This window comes from Haliaeetus albicilla, chromosome 25, assembly GCF_947461875.1.
Source record: "Haliaeetus albicilla chromosome 25, bHalAlb1.1, whole genome shotgun sequence".
Classification (NCBI taxonomy): domain Eukaryota; kingdom Metazoa; phylum Chordata; class Aves; order Accipitriformes; family Accipitridae; genus Haliaeetus; species Haliaeetus albicilla.
In genome coordinates, this window is record NC_091507.1 from 481948 (window position 1) to 493965 (window position 12018).

Consider the following 12018-nt stretch of genomic DNA (forward strand, 5'->3'; position numbering starts at 1 on the left):
AGAACAAGACGCTGATCTTCCATCATCTCCTAAAACATGAAGTGCAGATACGCATGATTTAGTCAATTTGCATTGTGCTGTGGTCATGTGATGCTCTAAAAGCAAACAAACAAAAACTCATCCTAAAAGCAAAACAAAAGCACACCACTAATGGTTTGAAACTTAATAACATAACTGACATGGCATTTGCTTCCTTTCAGCACTGTTTTTTAAACCTATGGGTGAAATACACTCTTACATGCTGTGGCTCCCTTAGCAGATGCCCTCTGAGCATTTGAAGCTTGAGAAGCAAATAGCAGGTATCAAGCCCATGCCTTTCAGGCATGAAACTCTTCTTAGTAGACTCACCTTACCAGCCTTTAATTTACAGTTTTGTCTAGTGGCTGCATGTCAGCTCCACTACAAAGAGATTTAATTAGTCTGTAATTTGACACTGCAACACATGGACTAGACAGACCAATGAAGAAGGACATGTATGGAACTGCAGAGCAAACTGCAGCTTTGCATTAACTTGGAAGCAAGAACAACTGCCATGTCCAAGCCAACTTGTGCTAACCACTGCAGCAGTAACATAAATAAGCAAATAATACACAGCAAAGGGCTAGACCTTTGTCCATACCTGAGATACAGAAGGTCGAGGGGGCAGTGCAGGCGGTGGTGGGGGCAGCCAGCCAGACCTCACAGCTGAACAGTGAGAAAAGAAGATAAAAAAAACAAACCAAACAAAACCACATTAATGTAATTCCAAATAAAACCAGAATTAATTTCCATGCTTATTTCTAGTGAAGAAGCAGTATTCAACATTTTAATGACAGAAACCAAACTTGATCTTTAATAAGCAAAACCTTGTTTGAAATAACTTCATGAGTAGTGATTGAGTTGTGATTTAATTGCTGTAAAAACCCACAACGTTATGATAAAAAACAGAGATGGAAGCCAGTCAGCCACAAAAGCTGTAGCTAAAGCAATCCAATTCTAGTTAAAGAACGCCAGAAACAGGGTCTACTGGTCCTTGGGATTTTGCTCTTTGTCATTAACATTATTGCCTTTTAAAAAAAGTGATGCTTTAGCATCCAATGTAGACATTAGCATTCACTCCAGATAAAACACACTATTGTGAGGGAGTGCAGCCTTAAAAAAGAAAACATCTGCCATGGAATTAATAGGACAAAAGCCTAAACGGACCAAAAATAAATCCATTTCTTTGGCTTTATGTTTTGTATTTGCATGTTATTACTCATTGGAGGTATTTTGGAGGGAAGAGGAGAAGCAAGAGGAGGAAGACAAATCTTAATGGTTAGTTCAGGTCCCTTTAACATAATGCAATGTCAGCTTTTAGTTTGAGCCAGCACAAAGGGAGAGTAACAATCCGGTAGGTCCAGCTACTGTATTTCTCAGTTTCCTTAAAATACCTAAAACCCATCATGAGACAAAACTACAGGACAAATTATGGCTTCCAAAGGCTGCTGCAGAAAGGAGGACTAGACTAGCACAGACACCAACCAGGACTGGTGAGAGTCCTTGGGTGGGATACCCTCCCCAAGATCCTGTTGCACTGAGTGCTCAGCACTTGCACTGACAAAGATACCAGACAGTCCATCCTGCACTGGTGGTTATTTGTATAGCAAAAAAACCCCAACAATATTAAACTTAGAAATGTCTTTTACCACAATAATGCTAAGCAAGCAACTACATTTATACACTTTTTATTTCCATGCATACTTTAAAAAGCCACAAAGACCATTACGAGCCTTGTTATAGCTTAGCCATTTACATATTTTATACACCAAGTCTAAAAATGTCTACATGGTTGAAAATATGAAGACAAAGGATATTAACCATTAAAGACAACAGTGACATGAGAGTAAGAATGTGTGGGTGAAAACATTGAGAACAATCATGTTGACTACATACAGCTCCAAAGAGGCTTATGATACATCGGGGTTTTTTACATCTTCTGTATCATCATCATCATCTCTTGAATCAAAATGAAGCCTAATATCACTGCACACAATGCCAGAGAGAGAGGTAGAACAATTAAAACCCAACTTAGGTTAAGCAAGGGAGCCACTAACACAGCTACAGGTGTAAGAGAGATTTGAAAAAACATGGTCATAAGGATCCTTTCTCTTGCATTTCATTAGTTCTGTTTATAAGACTGCTGCAATACCAGCATGATGTTGTCACTATGTTCTCCATCTCTTCTGCGCAACTAAGCTTTAGAAAGGAACAGTGGAGTAAGAAACCTTCCTTTCCTTTAGTCTGAACTTCAGGTTGTTACTTCATTTATCTGAGCACTGGCGGTAGCTTTGGCAATTATGGCTAGCAACAATATTTGAAACACCATCTAACTCAAACACCAGGACTCTGTGGGTCCACCAGCTGCACGCTGTAATAGCAGACAAGTATGTATGCTCAACATGATATGTATATCTTCAGGAAACCTGGTGGGAGCTGTGCTGCAACACTCCATGGAAAACACCTGTGTGCACCTTACCCTCCCACCACCACCACCGGTTGTCACTGCAAGGGTATCATCTCTGCTCTCCAAACAGCTCTAATGTCACGGGGGAGCGTGAATCACACACACTTCCTAACGAGCCCCCAGCAGCCCAAACACAAAGCTATGGAGTGCACTGATGCCACGAGCACGGGAGTCCCTGGGAAGGGGCACATGGGGTCAGGGTCCGTGGTGCTGCGGGCAGGCACCAGCCCCAGCAGCTCCCTTGGCCCTTCCGAATATACGTAGCCCCCTCCAGGGCCCATTGTTTTTGTATTTGCTGGTTTATGCTCCGGCAGGCCCTCAAAGCTTTGCTACGAGAGCTGCATCCATTGAGAACTCGCCTCAACTTCAGCTCTACATACAGCACTTCCTGTCCTCACTCCCCGATTCTTCAAACCCAGCCATATACCTAGGAAAGCAGCAGTGTAGTCTTTACGCAGAAAGGCACTGGGCTTGCTGGAAAAGCATCTCCTGAAGATGTTGCACGCACTGTGAAACTCCACAAGTCTCCTGGGGTTTGGCTTACAAAATTCCAAAGGGAAAAATAATTTTTCTGTAAGATGGTCAAATTAAAAAAAAAAAACAAACAAAACACCAAAAAATCCCACCCCCAAAAAACTGCTTCTTCAGCTTTCAAAATATAACATATATAAATTTAGCATTAAAGAAGTTAGATGCTTACACCATGTGCATTTGACCCAGTTTCCTCTTTTTAATCCTGCAAATTCTAACTTAAGCTACTCATGAAATATTCATAAAATTCCTGCTGTTGCAGAACATCTTTGGCCTGTTGTTAGAAGGAAATCATGCTTATGTGAGCACAATTGCTAGACAAAAGTTAGTTGACTTTTGAGGACTCATAACAACTTACAAAAAACCCTCACTCTTTTTTCCCTCACAGGACAATGAACAAAGATTTAATGTCAGATGCTGCATGCTTCAGCCTTCTCTAGTGTCACTACCCTACCAGAGGACAGTACTAACTGATACTTACAGGTTTTTATGTGTATCAGCACGTGACTTGTACTATTAGGCTATTCCAGAATACCTTTCTTCCTGGGAGATTGCCCTGCACAGATCGGTTCTTGCTACTAGAGGTGGCATCACTACGTTAGGTCTGGAAGTGAACACAAATACAAGGGGAGGTCTGTTTCCAAAATTAAAGCAAGTAACCTGGGACTGAGCAGCCAACAGACAAATGTTGTAGTTCTGGGTGCACACCTCAGAGTGGATAAGCTGAATGCCACTGCTCTTTGAAAACACATCTTCACATCCTGTGCAAAAGCAGATCGAGCTGGAGGGAACGGGATGGGCGTCCCACAGCTCACCTTGTTGCTGAGCCGCTTGCTGGTGTGCAAACCAGGGTAAGCTGTGTAAAGCAAATCTCATAGATAGCACTGTGGAAAGGCCATAGAGGTACCAGTAAAATAGATTTAAGTATATCCAGTATCCATATCCCAGGTATTCCTGTAAATGATATCATTTTCATGCACTAGTTGTCACGTCCCAACATTGGAGTGACTCAGGTTCGTGCATTTCCTTTGTCAGAATTAAGGTGAAACGACAGCAGGGGAGTTCAAACAACAATCAACATTTATTCAACCTAGCTAACCTTGCCCAAGTACAAGTGAACTTATCCATATGAATCTTCTGTCAGACTATAATTTGTCAGACTGTCACACTAGTTACTCCAACAAAGAGAGCGATTGGGCTTTCAGTTTTCAAAATCATAGCTCTTTACTTCGCATGTTTACACTTTAAGGTGGATTATCTGCATGGAAAGCTTCCAGGATCATTTTTCTGCCCTATTTTGGCAAACACAAAGGTTGGATAGCACTAACAGGACACCACACTAGATTAAAAAAACAGGTTTTCCAATCTGAAGCTAGATTAATATTTTAAAACAAACACCAGGCTGTAACTGTACACTCTGAGAACAGGCCATGCCATCCTATCTGGCCATGCCGCTCTGTCTCCAGCCTCCCTAGCAGACAACACAAACCCTCAGCACTTTCATTACCCACAGTAGTGAAAAATATCAATCATGGTGACCAACCAAATAGCTCCTTTACTTGACTTATTTGATCTGGGAAGAAGAGACCAAGGAAAAACAAAATTATCATAGTCCAGTCAAACCTATGAGAAGTAGGTCTTTAGCTCACCAGACGCAGCAGCAGGGGAGGGTTCCAAAATTAGCGTGGAAAAAATTTGGGCCCTTGGGATCCTTTAGAGCAACCTGTAAGAGCAACATGCTGCACCTCTCTCACCCAATGATAGTCACTTGTCCTCTTGTTTCTTAGTATTGAAGAAAACTGCCATAAAACACTGAGCTTCTGGATGCATGCTATTTCTTAAAATTAATACTGGAACAGCAGCATATAAAACTACTCTTCCTGAAACATTTCCATGTCAGGTATTTATTTCACTTATTGCAGCTGTCTTCCTTCTTGGTTTTATGTCTATCACCTTACCCTGGGTATCACCCCAGTTAATGATTTGGGTGAAAAAAAATGTACTCCTTTTCCTCATCTGAATTAAATCCGTACATAAGCAATGTCCTGAAAGAACAGTGGTTTTCATGGGTCAAGGGCCATTTTGCACCTTTCTAGCCAAAGTGAAACTAGATATACTGCCTACCAAAGGAGGCTGATGTCACCTCACGCCAAAACCCTACACACCTTTCACCCCAGGTACAACAGGGCACCCAGAGTTTGGTGGCTCCTCTTATTTCGGTCACCATTCCCAAAGGGAGAAAGAGGCCTGTGTTTCTAAACTCACACAAAGGGTGCACCCCTAAGCAAACCCAGCCTAAATCCAGGCTGACCTGGATCCAGATGGCCTAAATCCAGGTTCTTGCTTCTGTTCTGCCCCGCTCCCCCCACTATGCCTTCCACAATTGGGTAGGGAGCATCCAGGGACTTAAACTGGGAGAAAACTCTGATAGGGTTCCTCGGTAGAGTCTGGCTGATGTGTTTGGCATTTTTCAAGTGGATGCTACAGCACTGTTGGATCAAGGCAGAGCTGGTTGCATGGCAGTTTTACATCAGTTTATGCTGCTTCAGAGTGCTTAGCTCCCAGATTAAGTTTAACAAAAGACCAACCAATTCATTTTAACAAGAAGCAAAGAACCAGCAATACTGAAAACAGTTAAAAAAAGATAAACCAACAGAATGAATTATTCTTCAGTTCCCCAAACTACCTAAGGAACCAAAGCCTTAGGTAGTTTGGGAAGCCTTAGCCTTCGGTTCCTTAAGTAGTTTGGGTAGCCTTAGGCTTCAGTTCCTTAGGTAGTTTGGGAAGGAAGCCTTAGCCTTCGATTCCTTAGGTAGTTTGGGAAGCTGGCATTTTCACCCTTTCACTCTGGTGCTATTTTGGAGAGTTTTTTGAGATACTTTTCCTGCTTCTGTTGCCAAAGGCAAACCACAGAAAAGTTCTGTGTCTAAGCTGGTTTCTGTTTACCTCTGTCTTACAAAACTTCCCCTCTTGTTCACTGAAATTTGTACTTGGATATCCCATATTACTGATAACGTTCTCTGCACTCCTTCATTTATTTACTTTCCTGACAAAGGCGTTAGTAAGGTGATTGTGAAATAACTGTTTCTCAAGAGATCTGATTTATTAATTCTCAATACTATGTCTGCAAAAAGTTCCAACGAGAAAAAAAAAATTTAATGCTGTAGCCAGGAATGTAAATTTAATGAAGGATTCTAGTAAGGTGGTTGTGAAATATCTATTTATCCAGGGATCTGTTTCAATAATTCTTACTAATGTCTCCTCAGAAGGTAATAGCAATGCAAAAAAAGATGTTAGACTCCTGATACTAATTTTCTTATCGGGTTTGTAGAAAGATTGTAGAAAGCATCGCCAGCACCAGAATAACTTCTCTTCTCACAATTAGTTTTGGGAACCTACTCAGCAGGAAAGCTTCATGCATCACAGTGAGTGATACACACACCTGATGTCACAGACACACTCTTGTCACAGGTGTGCTTCATGTGCTAATCATACAGAACATCACTTGTACCTCAAATGCATGGAAAATTATGCAAGTGCTTTCCAAGTAATTAGGAAGATATATAGCCAGACCTTAAGCAATTAATGCTTCTGCACTATGAACTTGCAGGTGTGAACTTCATTTAGGACACTGGTGTGCTTACAGATTTGATGGGTCACTTTCAAATAAACAAGCAAGACACCATAAGAGGCGGTTTTTATGATGTCTTTTTTAAATGCCCTATCCATGAAATTCAGCATGTTTTAAGTAAAATCTGTAGAACAGATTTTTTTTGTTTTAAACCACTTATTTTCTGTTTTGTGTCATATATCCACAACATCTGTATTTTTAACTTCCCGTCCCTCATCTTCCCTAAACATTTCATCTTCTAGTTACTGTCTTCTCTACCCCTTCCCTTTCTGTGTGTTTCTATGTGGGGCCTGTTTCTCCCTCCTCCCTCCCCGCTTTGAGGAAACCGTTCATGATTTTGTTCCCTCTCTTGTCACATTTAGCTTCATTCTCCACCCATGGGGAGGCACAGTCCCTCCACCTACCTCCCACAGATCCAGGTTGCCAGAGCTTCTCGCATCTGGAGATCCCAGTGGGAGTGCTGGAGGCTCCGGCACTTGCCGCCTGTGACCATTTCCAACACGGATCAACTCGGAGCAGGGGCATGGGAGCCAGGAAGAGCAGTGGGCTACCACCCACTACCCCTCCAGTCCCACCTGCGCTGCAGACACTTCTCGAGGACATCTGCATCTCCAGGGTCTCCCCCACAAGGGGGGCAACTTGCCCCCCTGTTCCACGAGAAATAGGAGATTCTCTCTTGTTTAACCTGTAAAGCTGTTCCACTATGGGTAAACATTTTTTTCATGGAACAGAGTAACCCACATGGGATCAAGAAAATAGGTCAGCGGGGCTGGTAGGGCCAGCCGAGAACATTTCAACCCTAACAATATTAAGTAGGAAAGAGGTTTTGGATTAGAAATTTCATTTTTGACAACCTGCAAAAGAATGAAAACAGACTGTAAACCATTCCTCAATCCCAGAAAGACAAGAGCCAAGATTAGAAAAATGGGAAAAAGCAATTTAAAAGAAGTTCCATTTACACAAATTGTCATGAAACAGTTACACTTGCAAGGCTGGTAAGATTTACCCCAGTTTGCACACAAGTACTCTCTGGACTTGGACCCTAGAGAGATATAAAAATTTAAAAATCTAAAAACACAGAAATAAGTTCCCCCATCAGATTCCTATCATGTAATAACCATTCATCCATTTATGCCCTCACTATTTTCTCCAGCCTATTCAACCTTAATTATGCCCTTGTCCAGTTGGGCAAAGAAATAAGTTACATCATTGTAAACACATAAATCCTTCATAAAAAATTCTAAAAGGCTGAGAGGCATAAAACTCTTCCATTCAAATCAGAGCGAAGACATTCATATTTTATTCAGAATAAGCTCAGTTCAGCGATCACATATATTCTGAAGGGGAACAGAACTAGAAGAAAACACCAGCTCCAGTAACAGACCAGGAGCTGAGTCCCAAAACAAGAAAAAAAAAGTAATCTATTCTCTGCTTCAAAAAAAAAGTTTTTGCAACATTTATGTCAAGAAAGCATTTCACAGTATTTTCATTGCAGTGATACAGTGCAGAAGAGTATGAACAGCAGCTCTCAATTTTGTGTTCTCTATGGTTTATGTGTAAAAGACGTTTTTAATTTAAATTGCAATTGTTGTTACAACCCTTACAACCAAAGATATTAACTTAACTCTGCACTCTTAAGTCGATGAAGCTGGCAACATTAGAGCTCTTGTATACTGTGCAAACAATATTCAGCAAAATGGCGTATTTCGCTGATGGTATTTGCTATTATCACTATTCTAAAATAAAGGTCCTTCAGAATTGTCATCTTCCTAATTTAGTGTTTTGATCTGTTTAATAAACACAACACAATAATATGCAAGACAGCATAGTACTACACCATGAGTAAAATCCAGCCCTACTACCCAAGAAAGTAGCTAGTATTTACTAAATCAAGACCGATACAAAAGCAATGAGAGGAGCGGGTCCTGAAAATTAATTACCTAATTAAATTCATTATGATCTAAATTCAGCATTAAAACAGACATTACTCTTCTAGGTTCCCCTTGTCACTTCAGCTTTGAAAAAAAGTTGAGAAATCTGTATTTATGGTAACACAAACAACATAACCCCCTTCATAACTCCTTAAAAGCTTGCCTTTAGTAACTAAGACTTGCAGACAGCTAACCTCAATAGATACAGATATTTCCTAGCAAATACAATTAGAATCACAGAATCATAGAATCGTTTAGGTTAGAAAAGACCTTTAAGATCATTGAGTCCAACCGTTAACCTAGCACTGCCAAGTCCACCACTAAACCATGTCCCTAAACACCACATCTACACGTCTTTTAAATACCTCCAGGGATGGTGACTCAACCACTTCCCTGGACAGCCTGTTCCAATACATGACAACCCTTTTAGTAAAGAAATTTTTCCTAATATCCAACCTAAACCACCCCTGCCACAACTTGAGGCCATTTCCTCTCATCCTATCTCCAGTGTCCTGGGTTCAGCTGGGATAGAGTTAATTATTTTTTTTTACAGGAACCTGGGAGGTGGGGGGCATAGCCGGGGCAGCTGACCTGAACTGGCCAAGGAGCTATTCCATACCATGTGACATCATGCTCAGTATATAAAGGGGGAGCGGGCCGGGGCGTGGGCTCTTCTTTTCGGTGGGGGAAGTGGCAGAGCGTCGGGTCCCGGGTGGTGAGCAGTTGCACTGTGCATCACTCTTTTTGTATACTTTTTCATTAGTACCGTTGTTGTTGTTGCAATTTCTTTGTGTTGTTCCAGTAAACTGCCTTTATCTCAGCCCTCGAGGTTCCAGGTTTGGTTTTTTTTCCTCTCCTCCGTCTTCCCCCCATCCCACCGGAGGGGGGCGGGAGGAGTGAGCGAGCGGCCGCGTGGTCCTTTGTTACCGGCTGGGCTGAAACCACGACACCAGCCACCTGACAGAAGAGACCACCAACACCTCGCTACACCCTCCTTTCAAGTAGTTGTAGAGAGCGATAAGGTCTCCCCTCAGCCTCCTCTTCTCCAGACCAAACAGCCCCAGTTCCCTCAGCCGCTCCTCATAAGACTTGTGCTCCAGGCCCCTCACGAACTTGGTTGCTCTTCTCTGGACACGCTCCAACACCTCCACGTCTTTCCTGCAGTGAGGGGCCCAAAACTGAACACAGTACTTGAGGTGCGGCCTCACCGGTGCCGAGTACAGGGGAACAATCACCTCCCTGCTCCTGCTGGCCACACTATTTCTGATGCCGGCCAGGATGCCGTTGGCCTTCTTGGCCACCTGGGCACACTGCTGGCTCATCTTCAGCCGGCTGTTGACCAACACCCCCAGGTCCTTTTCTGTTGGGCAGCTTTCCAGCCACTCCTCCCCAAGCCTGTCGCGTTGCATGCGGTTGTTGTGAGCCAATTAGGCATAAAGTTATTAATTAAGCATAAAAGAATACAGAAGATAATGCAGTAATCATACTTATCTAGGTTAAGTTTGGCAGGTTTTTTAGTACCCAGTTCCATGTGCCCAAAAGGGAAAGTCACCTGCATTTGGCTCTCCAAGCTAAAAACACAATGTAGCTGAAAACACCTGCGAACAGTATTAAGGTAGCTATTTGGAACTGTTTGAATCAAAATGTGTATGACAACGGAGCAACAATCATTTTAATTCTCCAAATCCTCTTTCCTCCACAATTACAGAGCTGTTTTATTTGATACATAGACTGAGAACATTCAGAAATACATAAAATTTGTCCGTGGTTGGGAAAGTATGAAAAACTAAAGACATCTCAACACACACTTACTATTCAGAAATCTCTACACTTGGCAAATAAAACCCACCAAGCCTGTACGTTCAAGGAAAGGTTGTGCTAATTGAATGAAGTAATGAAGGTTTGATGAAGTAAAGGAAGTAACAAAGAGTCTTCTTCAAAGGTATGAAAAAGAGGATAAAATGTGACGCTGAACACCAGTCTTCCTCTAGCACTAACGAAAATGAAAGGGTGAAGAAAGAAGTTTGTATTGACTGAGTCTTATGATAAAAGTACTACCATAAACTGCGCGGGAAACATGTATATGAAGGAATACAGAAGTGATGCGGGGACACATTTATATCACTTACGGTAATACTGATGCACACCAATAAATCTGTGCCCTTGTTCCTTTTCTGTGAACATTACATTTAGAGCAGAGGGGACATTTTCTCATCCGGCAGCCATCACTAGCCCAGCAGAGCTAAGCAGAGGTTTCATATCTGACTGTAGTTCGGAAAACATCATCCGTAACGGAAAACACTGCACTTACAATAAAATGCTAGTTGTGTTTCCGCCTTACCAAGTGTGGTACTTAACACCTCACATTTTAAAAGGGAGAAAAACCCAAAAAGATACTAGCCCCACATTGCTGGCTGACACCGGCACCACCAAAGGAGCAAATCCAGGTTACAGTGAGTATTTGCTTACAAGCCGACGTAAGAAATGGTGCCTGCATTCCACGCGTTCTTCACTGCAGGGACAGCCGCAGCAGGAGGCGAGTTTCAAAAGCAAATGAGTGCTGAAAGCCTTCAGTGAAAAATTCATTTGTAAATAGTTATATGGCTGTTTTGATGAATTACACAGAGATATTCAATCTGCTTCCATATCAACATGAAACTACACTGTTTATGACAATTTTGTTGTTTCATCAAAGCAGATTCTTTTCCAAACAAGTATCCTTTGTTCAACAGAACTGTTAATTAAAAGAAGTTATGCAATTCAGGAATGAAACTAAATGGGAAATAAAATGTATTTCAGAGGCATCTGTATCAATCTAACAAGACCCAGACTGCTGTCACTGTCTATAATTGCCCAGAAGTAAATTCTTCAGTAGCTGTCATGGGCAGAAAACATAACCGAGCGAAAGGCCAGAAGACAATGGATGTATTTTGGGGTTTTAATACTTAAGCTGAGACTTGCCCCAGAGCCAGAGTTACCCCAAGGCAGACGCTAGCTTACTGCTGCTCTCAGGGTAAAAGGTGGCTGGAGGCGTTGCTGCAGGATCCTAGCTGGCTGGCAGACCCCCCGGGCACGCTGCACCGGGCTCCGAGCTGCGGCAATTTTGGCCCCCTCACAACCTGCTCACTCGTCTGGATCACAGGGCAGACGGGAGGGAGCATGAGGAGCCCCAGAGAGCAACTAAATCTGCAGACGACCTTTGTGAACAGTGCAGGAAAGCTTTGCGGACCACAGGCTCCCAGGTCTTACTCTGGGAGCTCTTGGCTTGTACCTGACTAGACAGAGGGCTAGAGAAGAAATGAAGATGTAAACCAGGTCATGTATGTATTTAAACTGACATTTTTGTTTCTACTTAAAACGTGTTGTTGTCTTTCCAGGAATGCATAAAACCCAGCCAAATATTTTCTTAATATGTACATAGGCCAAATGCCAGAGATTAT

At 42.3% G+C, this 12018-nt stretch overlaps 1 protein-coding gene across 3 annotated transcripts in view; it reads right to left on the bottom strand.

The window, feature by feature from the left end:
• REPS2 (RALBP1 associated Eps domain containing 2) overlaps window positions 1-12018 on the bottom strand; it is a 102840-nt gene that overhangs the window by 22469 nt on the left and 68353 nt on the right. For all 3 annotated transcript variants that reach the window (XM_069770308.1, XM_069770309.1, XM_069770306.1), the window contains exon 14: window positions 620-684. In XM_069770308.1, coding sequence (XP_069626409.1) covers window positions 620-684 — 65 coding nt within the window. The remainder of the gene's footprint in view (window positions 1-619; window positions 685-12018) is intronic.